This window comes from Silurus meridionalis, chromosome 3 (genome assembly GCF_014805685.1).
Source record: "Silurus meridionalis isolate SWU-2019-XX chromosome 3, ASM1480568v1, whole genome shotgun sequence".
Lineage (NCBI taxonomy): Eukaryota > Metazoa > Chordata > Actinopteri > Siluriformes > Siluridae > Silurus > Silurus meridionalis.
The window spans coordinates 3,917,535-3,935,336 of record NC_060886.1 but is presented as its reverse complement, the minus strand read 5'-3'; the positions used below and the strand labels follow the sequence as shown (position 1 = coordinate 3,935,336).

The 17,802-nt window shown below is 37.3% G+C and overlaps 1 protein-coding gene across 6 annotated transcripts in view; it reads right to left on the bottom strand.

The window, feature by feature from the left end:
- ikzf2 (IKAROS family zinc finger 2) overlaps nt 1-16,221 on the bottom strand; it is a 59,297-nt gene extending 43,076 nt beyond the window's left edge. For 2 of the 6 annotated variants that reach the window (XM_046845310.1, XM_046845311.1), the window contains exons 1-2: nt 13,172-13,216; nt 8,300-8,348 (exon numbers count right to left, since the gene is read on the bottom strand). In XM_046845310.1, the coding sequence (XP_046701266.1) occupies nt 8,300-8,348; nt 13,172-13,195 (73 nt within the window). In that variant the 5' untranslated portion in view covers nt 13,196-13,216. Of the gene's footprint in view, nt 1-8,299; nt 8,349-13,171; nt 13,217-14,003; nt 14,218-14,589; nt 14,683-16,110 lie in introns of those variants that run through there. The other 4 variants (XM_046845313.1, XM_046845314.1, XM_046845312.1 and 1 more) reach the window with 4 other exon arrangements.
- Between the last annotated feature and the right edge of the window lie 1,581 nt (nt 16,222-17,802).

Sequence of the window (17,802 nt, the reverse complement as noted above, 5' to 3'; positions counted from 1 at the left end):
TATAACTCATATCAAACAGTTATTACACCATAACGACTTGTAGACAGCTATAACAGGGCACAGGGTCAGGGCAGATCGTTGCACTATATGACACACAGACATACTAAGGACTTTTGGTGGTGAGCTTCAATAAAACACAGATGGTTATACCTGTCTACAATCCTATACATTGTTATAACCCGTGCTCATAACTGACTGTTGATGGAACCTTATTTCTAGCAAATCGTCCACAGTTAGAGCACAGAGACGGCACAGATAGTTATAACACAGCATTATAGACTTTTGAGTGTACCTGAATCATTTATACAGCATATAACCACAGTTACACTCATAGCATAGAACAGACAGGTTATAACCAATTGCACTCCTGTACAGTTTTTATGACCTGTTATAACCTTTACAGGATACCTTTATTTAACCTTATGTACTACCGTTATATGATGCGGCGTGTAAACTTTTTTATACGTCTAACTCAGTCTAAAACCCAAGGTCGATTATAACTCCATCTACGGCGCATCACAACTTACCAACTCTCTCTTATAACCAATCTGCGGTAACAGTGCCTTTTCCTACGAAACGGCTATTTAAAGCGGACAGGAAACAGTTAGGGCATAGCGTTAGTGAGCATAGTTATAAACTGACATATGACTAATGGACGAATAAAAAAGAAAACAACCAGCGAGGTTATAACAGCGCTATTACAGTTTATTCACAAATGACACGCCTCTAGTATTACTATCCATCTACAGTACATGGCATTATGGTTTTTATTTTACTACGTTACAACCGACTGTGACTGCACCCTCAAATTTATTCATAAAGTTGCTCCAATGCATCTCTGATGCATTATAACTCTTAAACGATGTTTGTGCCGCTATAACCTATATAATCGGTTCACAACACAGTGCACTGTAATATGACTACAGTCACGCACTTGAGGGAGGGAAAAGGTTAGAACGCAAAATGATTTATAATATACTGAGAAGGTTGTTATTAGAGGTTATAAGACTGCAAAGAGAGAATGGAAGGAGAATGAGAAAGAGAGAGAGACAGAGAGAGAGAAAGAGAGAGAATGAGAGAGTCAATGCCAATGACAGACAATGACCCAATCGCAGAGTCCGTGTCGGGTTTCCACGCCGGGGTTGAGGGAAATCTCAGGTGACCGTCGGTCCCCTGGCAACGGGAAACAAGCGAGAGCTCCGATTTGAGTGACGGAGAAGGGGAGGATTTTCCATAACAGCAGCGCAAGGTAGCCGTGGCCTCCCACTCCGGTCTGCCTCCTCAGGGAATTAGATCGGGCTTGGCAAAGACGAGCGACTCATCAACCCAGGACAAAAAAAAATAAAAAAGGAACGCGAGAGAAAGAGAGCATAAGACAGAGAAAGAAGAGAGAGAGAGAATGAGAAAAAAGAGAGCTGAACACCAGATGACTCCAGGCCAGAGATAAAGCGTGCAAACCACGGAGCAAAACTGATCTGATATCCATCAAGCACACTGTGTCTATTATCGCTCCGAGGAGAGATGACACACTCGGTCCTCTGAAAGCATGCGGTTTTCACGGTTTTACTACTGTTCCACTTTGTGTCGATTTCTCGTTGTACTCTACAAATGAGCATTCGCTCCACACACACACTCACACACACACACACATGCACAGACACCAAGTCCCACCCTCACACCCAGACTTGTTCACTCCAATGGGCCGAGTGTGCATCGTTTATATAAAAAAGGCGAGCGGCTGCCCCCGTGCTGATGCAAGTCGAGAGCTTGTAGGAAAGCCCGATGGAGACTACAGGAGTGAGTGGGGGATGCTGAGTCATAATCAGATCGTTCACTGACTTAGTGCATAATGCAGAAGTTGAAAAAAAGAAATATATATATATATATATATATATATATATATATATATATATATATATATATATATATATATTTTATATATATATAAATCGAGCGATGCCATTGTTCCGTGCGCTTTTTAAAAACAGTTGCATGGAGAACTTGATAAGAACTCAAACGAAATGTTATAAAAGGGGACACAAGATGTGTTTTTTTTTTTTAGATATATTTTCTGGCTTCCAGCCTGCTTTTTCGTTAAGGGTTGAGCCGCGAGGCTAATCGCCGCCTGGCGCGATGAAGATGACAATAAGACTAGCGCGCAGGACTTTATCGGGATCGCTTCTTTCTTCCTCGGCTCTAGAAAGACGGCGTTCGAATGTTTATCATGCCATTGAACCCGTTCGGGTTGGGCGAAGCAACAGCGGCTGCAATCTCAGATCAGGAAAGAAAGACACAAGATCCCCTCTCCCGGCCTCGGTTGTGGCATGTTGTAGCCGTGCAGGTTTTTGAGTCAGGATCTGGTTTTTCCTGTCGGGCTCTGCGTCTTTTTGGATCAAAGTGCCACAAGCGAACCGCACTCCCACTTTTTTTTGTTGTTGCTTTACAGCTCTTCGTTAGGCAACGTACACAAGCGTCGTTTACTGCTCGCAGATATGCCGAGAAGCTTTCGGATACTTTTGAAATGGCTGCGAAGGAAAAAAAAAGCTAGAAGAACCTGACATTCTCTCTTTTTTATTGGCGTTAGTTCGAAACGAGTTGAAACCAAACCTAAGTACTTTAAATCAGTCGTTTTTTAATTGTCTGGTGCTTTAAACAATGGACATTGTTCAAAAAGTCGACATTATTATACTTTTCTTTTTAATAATGTATCCTAATTAGAAAGCCACAGCTAATGCCAACAAGAACAAACTCCCTCAGATGACACATGGTTAAAAGAAACCCATCTTAATCTTTTATTAATGATGAAGAAAAAAAAAAAGGAGGATTTAATGATATAATCTCTCACTTTAGGCACTCTGAAACACCTCCATGCACAATAAATTCACTCGAGTCTCGAGCTTCACGAGTTTTGCCTGTTCTCCTCTGTCCAATTTAAACAAAACCAATGCTAACCGAATGTTTATGGTTTTCCGCATCGCTCCACGATACAAGCAAAATCACTGGGTCGTGGAAAAGTTGCTAAAGGAATTTAGAAATGAAGCTTGGATATATTTTAGAACTTGTCTGAGGATTTGAGGATTTGAATTGTTGCTCTCAAAGCACAAAGATGCCGAAGCTGTAAGAAGATCAGGAACACCCTGAAACTGAGTTACAGTACAGTGGTCAGGGTCATACAGAGGTTTTCTAAGGTGGGTTCAACACAAAACAGGCTTCACAAAGGAACTAAACAGAAACTGCGCCTCATGAGTGCTGCAGCACTGCTTCAGAGACTCAGTGATCAGACCGCTGCAACAAGTGGGATGACGGCCACGCAAACCGTTTGCTGAAGAACAACCTGTCCAAGAGCATGGATTTCTGGAACCATGTCCTGTGGTCTGATGAGATTAAGATAAACTTGTTTGGCTCAGATGATGTCCAGAATTTCTGGTGATGAGTACCAAGAAAATTGTGTCTTGGTGGTGGTAGCATCATGGTCTGGGGCTGCATGAGTGCTGCTGGTACTGTGGAGCTGCAGTTCATTGAGGGAAACATGGATTTCAACATGTTCTGTGACTTTCTAAAGCAGAACATGGTGGAAGAAAGAAACTGAAGGTAATAGAGTGGCCAAGTTTGTCTCCAGACCTGAACCCTATCGAGCACCTGTGGGTCATCATCAAGCGGAAGGTGGAGCGCCATGTGTCTAACATCCAGCAGCTCTGTGATGTCATTATGGATGAGTGGAAGAGGATCCCAGCAACAACCTGTGCAGCTCTGGTGAATTCTATACCCAGGAGGATTAAAGTAGGATAATGATGGTGCTCACACTAAATATTGACACAGTTTTGATATGTTCACTAAGGGTGTATTTACATTTGATGTCAGTTATTTAAACAATGATTGCTGTATGTTGATTTATTTTTAGAGGACAGTAAATCTGTACAAGCTGCACAACTAAACAAAAACGACAGACAGACAGACAGACAGACAGACAGACAGACAGACAGATAGATAGATTGATGTATTATATACTACATATATAAACACAAACACATACATATCTATCTATCTATCTATCTATCTATCTATCTATCTATCTATCTATCTGTCTGTCTGTCTGTCTGTCTGTCTGTCTGATGTGATATTTACACTCTGTAGGTTTTGTACAAGTGAAAGGTGAAAGGGTCCTGCTCAAGGACCCAAAGGTGAAATGGGGCTGGGGTTTGAACTCACAACCTTCTTAACCACCGAACAACCATTTTGATATTTGATATGCTGACAATGCATGGTTCGCTAACAGCCTTCTAGCAGCTGGGCTTCTGGCGTTAAAACGGTAACAGCATGAGAGCATGAGCAACCGTGTGAGAAAGCAAGCAAATGAGCTACAGACCCTATAAGTAGCATTAGTGCTCCAGTCTTTTATATCTATTAATGAGTAAAAAATTGCTGATTTGGCATCAGTGTATAAGAAATAAAGCGCCATTCTCATCGTTGGTATTTCAAAATATAAGGTTGTGAATTGTGTGAATAGGATATTCACTGGGTTTAGCACAAGGCTAGGAGTTCTAAAAATCTCAAATCCCAACACCACCAAGTTCTTGCTGCTGGGCGACTGCCAAATGGCAGAAATCGAATATCATACACATATAAATGTAAGATTTCAGTCTTAATACAAGATCAGTAACGCTAATGAAGTAACTGAGTGACAGCAGGCATATTATCGGACCTTTGTTCAAATCTGAATGAAATTAATTTAATCTGTGACTACAAATAAGCACAAACGATCGCAAATTTTAATTCCAGCGTGCTCCTACATGCGGATCAGTTGCTGAACTCTGGCCTTCAGGGAGAAATATTGGAAAATGTTTCAGCTTTCTTTTCGACAACCACAAAACATGTCGCTCGCGTCGTTCATATCGCAAAAAAAAAAAAAAAAAAAAAAAAAAAAAAGGTAGCAGCTCATTTTGCATTCATTTCACTTTCAGGGCTGAGCGCAAACCGGTAAATGAGCTTGAGGAAGAAAACAAAAACGTTTGATCTGAACAGATGTGATAAATGTAGCTGAAGTGTTCGGCGCAAGTGCAAATCCTCGTGTGACAGATCGAGAAATAGCAGAAGAAAAAGAAGTATAAAGCATGCAAAGATGGTGAATCGCACAGATTTTAGTCACCCAATGAAAATGTTAGCTAGCATGACGATGCAAACTGCACTGACAGACGGATTTATTGGGAAACCGGAATTTTCCACCCATTTTTGGTTCCTCCTCAATCTGTTAACTCACATGATTGTACAGGACGTCTTTGGATGAGCAAGAAACCTTCCCTTCACCTAAACTAGGAGACCCAAACATGCTCCATGAAGATATACTTTATGTACCTCAATAGTAAGGTTCTGGTTTTCTAATTGGAAGGTTGAGGGTTTAAGTCCAAGCACTGCCAAGGTGTCACTCGATTAAACCCAAATAAAATTCACTGTGTTGTAATACACATGTCACAAGCCTCCTTCTTCTTTCTTACATTCTTTCTTACTACTTTCCAAGGGTTGAACTGGAAGATCTCAACCCTATTGAGCACTTCTGATATGAACTGGAATTCTGACTGCACCTCAGGCCTCCTCATCTCAGATGGATCGTTGTAGACCTGACCTCACACCAATGTGGTATACGGGATGTTCAAATAGAAGAACATAGCAATCTTACGGTGAGGTGCCTACAAACGTTTTACACCATATAGTGTAGTTCGGTACATTGTTCCTTCTGTTACAACTCTTGTCCTTGGTTGTTAAAATTTTAGATCTAAAGCCGAGCTGCTTAATCAAGAATCTAGAAATGAAGAGCAAAAAGTGATAAAGATCGCTCGGTAAGATGAAAAAACGTGTCCAACGTGGATGTTTTGTTTCATCAAAAGTGTTCGTCTCTCAATTTCTGCCTGAAGACACCGAAGGCACCACAGACGGTCCAGAAGACACTCCAATCCCTTGTTTAAATTTGGTTGTAATATCTTTCAAGACAAAACTTTTGTCTGAAAAAACATGCGTTTGACTTTTTTTCTTTTTTTTTTTTTTTAAACGTCGTCCTAACCCTCTAGCCCGTCCACATTTTTGCTCTTTTCCACTTCCCCACACGCCTGCACACCTGCTTTGAGGTAATCAAGAGCTGCAGAATGCTGAGCGTCGGGTGTGTTAGGATCTGGAAATAGAAACAGAAGAAAAATGCGGACAGGTGATAGTAGGGAGGTCCCGAAGGAGCAGCGCGATCGAGAACCTTGAAGACGCCGAGGTGTAGTCGAGAGAACGGCGTGATTTCGAAACGCATTGTTCCACCGTTTCTGGGATAAGGAGCTTCTTTCGGGTCGGGCATTTTTCACATTCCACCATGTCGTTGATCGACACAATGGCGAACTCGCCTACGAGTGAAGAAGAAAAAAGCAAAAAGGCGCCAAAGATTTTATGCAATTGATTCCGTTCCTGTTGTAATGGATCTGCTTTTGCGAGTGTAAGAGCTCGACTGGGTTTTCCAGGACACCTGCACCGATTCTCTGATGAGGGACACTTTATCAGACCATTCCATCTGAGGAAATCTGTAAGGGGGAGGTGGGAAGGTACCACTGCGCACCTGGTACCAAAGACCTTGTGCTGATAATAAAACGCACCAGGAGCCAAGAACAGAACGGAACAGAATGAGTGCATGAGCGAAAGCGAGAGAGAAAGAAAGAGATACAGAGATAGAGAGAGGGCGTTCAGAGGGATATTTTCCACAGCTTATCGACTTTTCAGAATTCGACGACGTCGACGTCTCGAGGGAGAGACTTCAGACCGAGAGTAAAAGAAACGAAAGGGGATTTAATGCGTTATAACAGGCTGAAAATTCTACCCCCTTTTTTTGGCGCCGATTCAGTTAAGCTCTGCGGCGGCCGCTTTGATAGAAACGCCTACATCGGTGCACGCGAATCATGCAGGTGTTTCAAGTAGACTTCAGATCGAACATCAGAACGTGATCTGACCAGGGCGGGGTCTCCGGATAGGGTATTTCAGACTCTTGTGCAATTCCTCTACGGTATAACGCAACAAAAAAATGTATAAATAAATTCATTAAAAAAATAAATAAAAAAAAGGAGGTGACAACACTGCGAGCACAAATGTCAGGTTTTAATGAAAAAACACTAAGAATGCATATACTGTATATATATATATATATATATATATATATATATATATATATATATATATATATATATATATATATATATATATTTATATTTATATATAAAGGTTAAATTAAAACTTTCGATGCAACTCAATTAGAAATACATTTTTAATCATTAAATGTTTGTTTTACTGATGCAACCCCAGACAAATCTCAAATCAAGCACCAAAATCCGGCAAATAAAACCGTCCGTGTGGAAACATGGCAAAAGTTCGTTTCGGTGTCCTGACGATTTGCGTCATTTAAAACGCCAGAATTACTTAAAAACATTTACAATGCTCTATGTTGAATTTGGTTTCAATAATAATAAACATGCATTTGCATAAAACATCCATTATTGTTCATGCCTATGTTGATTAAAGTTTTAAAAAGTTGAAAAATATTAAATTAAGATACATTTAGAACAGATGAAAATCTGCGATTTAGTTGCAATTAATCACGAGTTAACTATTTGAATCGACTGACAGACCTAATATATATATATATAAAATATCCAGTTTCTATAGAAACAGAAAAAATATTTGTGAGAAATTGTCACAAGCAAATTGACATATTTTCAAGCTGGAATTATGTACTATTATATACTATATACTATATATTTATATGTTTAAGCCACGCCCACTTAAAATTTATGTCAGAATGTAGATCTTTTAAATATTAAGCATGTAGATACAGGAGCAGATAGTGTCACCACACTGACATACACACTCACACACACACACACACACACACACACACACACACACACACACACACACACACACAGCCTGTAAAATATGTTCTGCTATGATGTATTATCGATTAAAACTTCAGGATGCACTGGAAAGAATGATGATTGGAAAAAAAATGTCAGCAATGATGCCCTTTTAAATTTTTTTGTTCCAATAACAACGGAAGACAAACTCTTGAGATTGCACAAGCGTGTTATAACATGCATACGTCACGGCCGTCGTCAAACACCCCCTCCCAAAAAAATAATACAAATCGAAATAAACATCAACAGGATCCAAAGCTGTTGTACGTCACAATGTTACAGGTTACAAAAAAGGTCTTGAGATATTGGTGAGACACAAGAAAAGGGGGACAGTAAGCAAAAAAAAAAAAAAAAAAAAAACTTACTCGCTAGATAGCCATCGGTTGCCTCCATGACCGTGATGCGGGGGCCGAGCTGTGGAGAGGAGAAACACAGAAACCGTCAAAGTGATGTGAGCTGTGAATCTGGGACGCGCCACCAAATGCTCGTCTTTGTGTAAATGTGACCACACGCACTGGGTTTCTGCGTAGAAGATGCAATAATGACCACAGGACATAAGAAGGACATAAATTGTCTAACCGACACAATGCTGAGCTTTAATGTCACGTGCGTAATGACGAACTGATCGGATTGTTTTCTACAATATAATCTAATATGATATTCTATAATATAATCCCACTATCAGGGACATGAGTAGACCCCAGGACTCAAAATTCACAAAAACTATCCATATTATGCACCGAATCATCATGAAGCACTTCACTATAACCAGATGACTCATATCTCCTGCTACCAAATTAACACTAAAACATGTCTTGAACTATATATAGTATACACGTCTTTCACTCATAGAGGAAAGGAAAAAAAAAGAAGATCATTGAGCAGCAGACCAGCGTACCTTTCACTTTTTTTTTTTTTTTAAGGTTTTCACAGCTTACAAATAGAAAATGGAGGAGGTGCAGGTTAGGGAAGGTGAAGACCAAACTGTCATATCTCACTCTCTTCACACTCTTTAGAGTTTCTCTCTTTCGTTCTTTATTTATTTTTATCATGAGCTACACAAAGCTGGCGTGCATTCCCATTCATTTGAACTCAAATGGACGTGCACGCAGCTTTTCGCACGAAATCGATGTTCTTTTTGTTGATTTTTTTGTCTTCCCATCATGCACAAGAGATATGAAATTTTCGTGTTTTCTCAACAACCGGCCCTTGATGTTTGTTTTTCTTTTTTTTTTGCCGTTAAAGAACAAACGATGCCTCGCGTTCTTACCAGCTGTACGCTTCTCTTGCTTTTTTAGATTAATAAATTAATCCAATATTTTAAATTGCTGCTTGATGTCGTCCATTAAATCGGACCTTAAACGACGTTATGAGTTGCATGAAAATGTGTCCTTTTTATTTTTTTTTCAAAAGAATATGGAAAAATGAGTATCAGCTCATGAAGGACGGCTCCTGCTCATCTATGGAGAGCTTGCCATTAATAAACAAACAAACAAACAAACAAACAAATATATAAATTGGTCAGTTGGTTGGCAGGTACGTAAGTGAGTTTTTAAATAAACAAACAAATAAATAAATTAATAAATAATACGTAGCATCCGAAGTCCATTTTAAAGCCCTGTTTATTTATTTATTTATTTATTTGTTTGTTTGTTTATTTATTGATTTTTATTTAGACTGCCCTCGTCTGCCCATGAACAGCTGATAAACAGCAAATAAATATTGAGCAGCAAAAAAAAAAAAAAAATTCAAATAAAATAATAATAATAATAATATATATATATATATATATATATATATATATATATATATATATATATATATATATATATATTTGCTGCTCAATATTTATCAGTAAGCAAACAAACAAATAAATGTGTTTTTAAAATATATTTTGAATTTATATCATGATTAAAATGAACATGATCGCTGAAGATAGCAGGGGTTGTACAGCTGATCGGACAATCCGTTAATTAAATGACAATAATTTTTGGACACCGGTTGGACACCGTCTCAGCAGCTGGACGAGACGCGTGAGCAGCGTACTGCACTTTCAATAGCATTAAAACTAAGAGGTTGCGACTGCGTTAGTCTGACACACGTGCTCAAACAGAGGTTTCTAATTTGCTATAAAAGGCCTGTGTGTGTGTGTGTGTGTGTGTGTGTGTGTGTGTGTGTGTGTGTGTGTGAGAGAGAGAGAGAGAGAGAGAAAGAGAAAGCGAGATCTTCAGGTAAGAAACTGCATAATGAATAATCTGAATAAACTTGAAAAAGAAAAACTCTTTAGATCAGTTCCCACTGCTACACCTCGTCTAATCTAAACCAAAAACACCACCACCACCACCAACAACAACTGATCCAGGAACTCTGCAGGACACTGCTGTGAGTTGCGTTTCAAAACTCTGACTGAAATCAGAAGGGAATAAATTGCAGGTTCATTTGTAATATAATAGAAAGCATGAGGGACGTTAATGAGGCGAGGGCGAGGAGCACAGCGACCCTCGATCCACTTCGCCGTGCTGGGGGGGGGGGACTGAACTCTGACGAGCTCCTGGCTTCAAAACGCAGAAACAGCTCACGCTTTCATCGGTCCTTCGACTCATTCTGTGATTCAGAATGTCAAATATGCTTTGAATATAAGAAAAGGATGAAATCCTGATGTTCAAAACATCATGTGGTAAAATATCGTCCAATCGCGTTGCGGCCCTGCAGGTTACTCGCTGGTGCTACCCTCACGTCTACGCTAGTGCTTACATTTTTTTTCTTTTCTTTTTTTTTTTTTTCTGATTAATGGCATGCAAGATCATTTGACACCTAGTTCACACTTAAAATACTGGGTTACCATCTATAGCGAGTAGAATTAAACACATAAAACCCTGGAGTACAAAATATAGCGTGTAGAATTAATGCATAAAACACCAAAATAAATTTGACAGGGAGTAGAATTAATACTAAAATCACATGAATATTATCTATAATGCATAAACATCTAAAACACTGGATTATAATCTGTCATGTGTTGAATTAATACTAAAAAAACTGGATTATAATCTGTTTTGTGTAGAATTAGCACCTAAAACACTGGATTATAATCTGTCTTGTGTAGAATTAATACTAAAACACTGGATTATAATCTGTTTTGTGTAGAATTAGCACCTAAAACACTGGATTATAATCTGTCGTGTGTAGAATTAATACTAAAACACTGGATTATAATCTGTTTTGTGTAGAATTAGCACCTAAAACACTGGATTATAATCCGTCATGTGTTGAATTAATACTAAAACACTGGATTATAATCTGTTTTGTGTAGAATTAGCACCTAAAACACTGGATTATAATCTGTCGTGTGTAGAATTAATACTAAAACACATCCATATTATCTGTAGTGCATTGAATTAACACTTAAACGAGTAGATTATAACCTATAGTGTGTAGAATTAACAACTACAATTCCAGATTACAGTGTGAGGAATTAGTACACCAAACACTGGATTATAATCTATAGTGTAAAAATGTAGCACCTAAAACACATTGCTCTAAAACATAGTGTGTACTTTTTGCACATAAAACTCTGGATTATAAAATACAGTGTGTAGTTTTAGCCTATAAAACACTGGATTATAATCTACAGTGTGTAGAATTAACACCTACAACACTGGATTATTAAACATAGTGTTTAGATTTAGGACATAAAACACTAGATTATGAAATATAACGTGTATATTTTGCATATAAAACACTGGATTATAATCTACAGTGTGTAGAATTCACAACTAAAATACCAGATTATAGTCTATAATGAGTAGAATTAACACCTGAAACACACGATTTTAAGGTTTAATGTGTACAGTTAACACCTAACTCTTCTGATTTGCAATCTACAATGAGCAGAATTAGAGTTGGATTATAAAACAGGGGGATAAATTCACACTCACAACACATAAAAGCATAAATGGATTATAATCTAAACATCTGATGTCACTCTTCGATCGCTGGATTGACACTCTCGGCCTCTCAGCCTTGGATTATAATCGACATCGTTTGGTTTACTCTCACAGCGGTGCTTTAACGTCTGAACTACCGCGCCAAACGTTTCAGTGCAGCACCGGATTATTTCTCATGCTGCCAGTGTTTAACGCTTCTATAATCAGAGAGTTAAATGAACTCATGCATCGCAGGATTAAACACCTGGATAACTCGCTCGGCGAGCTTTCCGTAAACTCGATAAACTCCGATTTGACGGGTTAAAACTTTTTCTTTGATGGTGAAGTGGACGCCAAAGTCCCGGATTAACATCTGATGGCATCGAACTAACACCAAACCCCTGGAATTAACACCGTAAAACGCTGAACTAACACCAAACCACCGGAATTAACATTGTAAAACTCTGAACTAACACCAACACCTGGAATGAACACCCTAAAACGCTGAACTAACACCAAACCCCTGGAATTAACACCCTAAAACACTGAACTAACACCAAACCCCTGGAATTAACATTGTAAAACTCTGAACTAACACCAAACACCTGGAATTAACACCCTAAAACACTGAACTAACACCAAACCCCTGGAATTAACATCGTAAAACACTGCACTAACACCAAACCCCTGGAATTAACATCGTAAAACACTGAACTAACACCAAACCCCTGGAATTAACATTGTAAAACACTGAACTAACACCAAACCCCTGGAATTAACACCCTAAAACACTGAACTAACACCAAACACCCTGACTTTATATCTAACAGACCTGGGTGAACCTCCAGCAGTGTTGAATTCAAATCCCAAAACTCAGAATGATCATCTAATAGGTCTAACACCCTGAATAAAAATACAACAGTGTTGAAGTAACTAACGAATACCCCAAACAAAGATCTAATACTGTTAATACTTCACTCCCAGATCCCTGAATTAACATCTAATATGGTTAAATTATCATCTTAAACCCAGAGTTAACATCGAACGGTGTTGAATTAACCAACAAACCCATTGGGTAATACAGAGCAGTGTTGAATTCAAATCCAAATACCCAGAATGATCACCTAACAGACCTAACATCATGAATTAACATCCAAAACCTGAAATAAACATCGTAAAGCTCCTCTAAAAACCCAGAATTATCATCGAACAGTGTTGAATTACCACCAGAAAACAAGGTATTACCATCTAATAGGGTTTAATCAACACCGAACGCCTCGACTCAACACCGAGAAGTGCTGAATTAATTACCAAAGTCCTGAACGAACATCTCATATGGTTCAATTATCATCTAAAACCCAGAATTAACATCTAATAGATATGATCTAAACACCTAACACCCTGAATTATCATCTAACAGTGTTGAAGTAACCACTAACACCCTGAACGACCATCTCACACTGTTCAGCACTCCCCGAGCCCTAAATGAACATCTAATACGCTTGGATTCACTTTCAAAGCCCTGAACAGACATTTTCAGCACGCGAATGATCATCGAAGACCCCCGAAAAGATCTGACAGTGTGGATTTCACTCCTTAAAAACCACAAATCCGATCCAACATCCAGCCAGAGCACCAGATCATGATTTTTTTTTTTTTTTCCTTTTTTGTTTCCTACATTTTGAACTCGGATTAACAAACACGTCCAACTCTTTTAAGTGCTGAAACTTTCTCCTTCTGCTGAACTTCTTCCAACTGGGACCATGTTTGCCTGAAGCCTAGGATTTGCCTAAACCTACTTTATTCTAATGATCTATGATCGAATCCTGTGGCAAATCTACAAATTTGGACTAAGTCACAGTTGGGGAAATGATTCCTTCCACCTGTCGCCCTGCCCAGGACCACCAAGACTGTGAGATACCTCCATTATTACACTCTCAGGGTTTTTATTATTATACATGCTCTCTGTTTATTTATATATAATATATAAATAAAGCATGCATGTATATTGTATATGGTGAAATGATACAATATTGTATCATAATAAACTAGTTGAAAGTGTAGCAGGATGCAAGTGAGGTTTTTTCAGAAAGGGTTCAGAAATGCATGTGTGTCAAAGTGTCAGTGGTAGAAATGTTGTTACCTTGTCTGGTCTCTCCCCCTTGTGAAAATGATTTACAAAAAAAATGAAAGCTTATCGGCTTAAAATAAAAAGGAAAGAATCCCAAAAGCAGAGCGAATTAAGCAAGACACTGTCTCAGAGACAATTTCCGAGGACAGACAGCTCCCTAAATGACTCTGGTGATCCGATAAGCCTGTGATCGGGACGCATTCATCAGGAGATCGGCATTGGTCACAAGTGGGGAAAAAAAAAAAAAAAAAAAAACTTTACACACACACACACACACACACACACACACGCGCGCGCGCACACACGCAAGCACGCGCGCGCAAAAAAAAAAAAAAGTTACCCAACACGCAGACATTGAGCGCTATTGTGCCGGTTGCCAGATCCAGAATATTTCCCAATGGTGAATAAGTATTAAACATGACCCCATGATCCCTGTGAGGGAAGTCCACACGTGAAACCGGTGTATGATTAATATTTTTAAAGCAGCGACATTTTTAAAAACAGTTTGTTTATATTATTTAACCAAATGGGGCGTTTGCACCCGATCTGGCAACCCCCGACTTCCTCGTTAAAAGAAAAGAAAAAAAAAAAACAATACCTGTCAAACTTTTCCACTTTCCCGTCTGTGCGCATGCGCGTCTCCTTTCCGTCGTCCCACTGTTTTTTTTTTTGGTAATTATTATTATTATTAATTTTTATTGTTAATTATTTTAATAAGGAGTTCTTTAGGGTTTTCTTTTATATTCGAAATTGATCAATACATAAGAATTGGGCTTAATATACAGAATGAATGAGAGAGAGAGAGAGAGAGAGAGAGAGAGAGAGAGAGAGAGAGAGAGAGAACTGGATACACCAGTTTTCTATGGAATTGGTTATAAATAAGAAGGTTTTGCAATTATTATTATTATTATTATACTTTTATTATTATTATTATTATTATTATTATTACTATTATTAATATTGATTTTAATAAATAAATAAAAATGTAAAAAAAATAAAGACAGCGTGGGTTGATGACCTCCGTTTTTTTCTTTTTTTTTTTTTCTTCTTCTTTTATTCCCCCCCTCTTTGATAGGTTTTGGTCACTATGGCAACAACTTTCGGCTCCTGCTGTGTTTAAATAAATAATGAAATAATACAAATTAAAATAGTAATATCTTTTATGTATATATAATATTAAGTATATATGCTGAATTTGTAAAATTGATGAGCTTTGCGTGGCAAACGTTCAAGGTGAAATGTGAATATATATATATATATATATATATATATATATATATATATATATATATATATATATATATGTGTATAATTCATATAATAAGATATAAATGACATGAAATAAAACGTGGTGAATAATATCATAATATCGCGAGATTTCACGCATGAGATTTCAATGAGCTTTTAAATACATTAATATTAGATGATTAGGCGCATTTTGGAATTTATCAGGGGTTTTCTCTCTCTCTCTCTCTCTCTCTCTCTCTCTCTTTCTGTTGTCAGTCTTTTTCTCTCTTCCCTCTATGTTTCATTACTAAATAATTATTATAATAAGAAGAAGAAAGTTCTAAGTTTTATTATAAGCTTTATTATAACCCGGAAGTTTAACATTAAAAAATGATCTATTAAAAAAATCTAAATGAATATTTTTATTTATATCACGTGAGTCTACAGGATGTTTGATCTTCCCTGCATCCCCCTGCACCACCGTTCAACACAATAAAAGAGACATTGCTGAAATATTAAGTGTGTAAAAATCCCTCTATTCTGCGCTCCTATTGCAACAGGTGATCCGATAACCGCACTGTCCGGGTTGCCAGGTCGGTATCACTAGATCCTGCACGGTTGCCAGATTGCAGGGATGTTTTCATAAATTAAACTTCGCCGAATCCTAAACACGGGAGAGATTATATTTCTAAACTTGTATTTTTTTTTCGAGAGAAACCAAATCTTGTTGTGTATCATTAATTCATTGATATAAAACAAACAGGAGTTGGTAAACACCTGGCAACCCTGCTGCGCAGAGCAGAAACGCGTTATAGAGACCCTGATGTCTGTAATAAAGCCGAATAAAACGCATCTGAAAGGAAAATCCCTGCGGCTGGAGCGGAGTAGATACCTGAGCGGTGTAGAGGAAGGATTAGTGCCACCTCCTCCACCGAGAAAGCAGCAGCAGGTCATGAGAAGTGAAGAGATATGAATCAGAGTGGAGAGGGAGCCGATCAAAACCCAGAGAAACACATCCAACAAGGCAGAGTTACACCGATACAGGGTTGCCAGATTGTCACTTTTTAAACTTCATCACTCCTTTTCTAGAATGAAAAAATATATATATTTTGATTGGGATCTTTTTTTTCCTTTTTTTTTTCATACACTAACATTAGGATTTATATCAGAAAATTGTTTAAAGAATAAAGTTAAATCAGAATCAGGTTTATTGCCCACACAAATGAATTTGGTTCCAGCTGTTGGTGACTCTCAAAAGTATAAATCTATCTATATTTATTAATTCAAAACAAATTAAAATCTTTAATTCTGTAAACTATTATGCAAGATACATTTTATAAGCGTTTTGTACATTTTACATGGAACCATTCAGAATACATGAATATGGAGTGGTCTTTTTTTTTTGTTTGTTTGTTTTTGTCCAAGGATTTTTTTAATAATGAGCCATAAAAATACTAATAATTAAACTGTTTTATATAAAAAAAAGAAATCTAAAATACCTAATAATTATGCTAATAAAACAGCATTATAAAATGGAATTATTAACAAGCTGGTGACTATTTATCGCTGCATTATTAGACATGAGGAGAGATTCCTTGCATCCCTTGATGTCCCACAATATCAAGTGTAATTATAAATGGATAAAAAAAATACATTGATGTCATTTATGTTAAAAGCTGACAGCTATAATTGTTGAAAAATCCCTGGAATATATGAGAATTAAAACATTTCAGAACATGTTTCAAGGTGCGGAAAGTAACGCAGTTACACTTTTTACCATAAAAATATCTATATTTTAGTATATAAATAGAACAGAAGCCAAGCTGGATAACAATAGCTGTTAATATGATAACTAGCTATTCGTATTGGTAAATGGGTTGATTTTCTATTTGCTTGAACTAGATGATCAATACACTTCTTTTTTTTTAGGATCGTAAATTGTTGATATGATATGATATGTTAATAGTGTATATTAATATACAGATGTGTTTAATGATAATTGGTCTGTATGTTACAGTATGTTTTTATTATCTTTGAAAGGAATTAGTGTTTATATGTAGGGTTTTATTATATTACACACATAATATAATAATGATATAAAGCATAATAGGATAATATAAGTGAATTGAATTTCCATTTCAGGGAAGTTTGAACAGTTTTGCATTCGGGTGTCCAGTAAACAGTTGATAACCTTAAATTCGCATCTGGAATTGCTGACTCGTTTCATTTATTTACTAATCCCTATATAGTGCATGGCAGTTCCCATAAAAACAAATTTATGGGAAAAAGGGAATACAATTAATAAGTGAATTTGGACACTGAGTTAAATATTGGATTTGGTCATAAATGTTACCCCTGCCGCTCTGTTAACATCTGTGGTGTATCAGATTGTGTCTATGATGTTTGTTCACAATTAGGGTTATTATATAAAAAATTAATTGAATATAAATATGGAAAAAAAGCACACACACTACTGTCCCTCACATTCATTTTATTTATTTAATAACATAAAATAAAAATCAACCATTATAAACAAGTAAATAAACATATATTATGTACAAAACATTACACTGGGGTTTCCTCT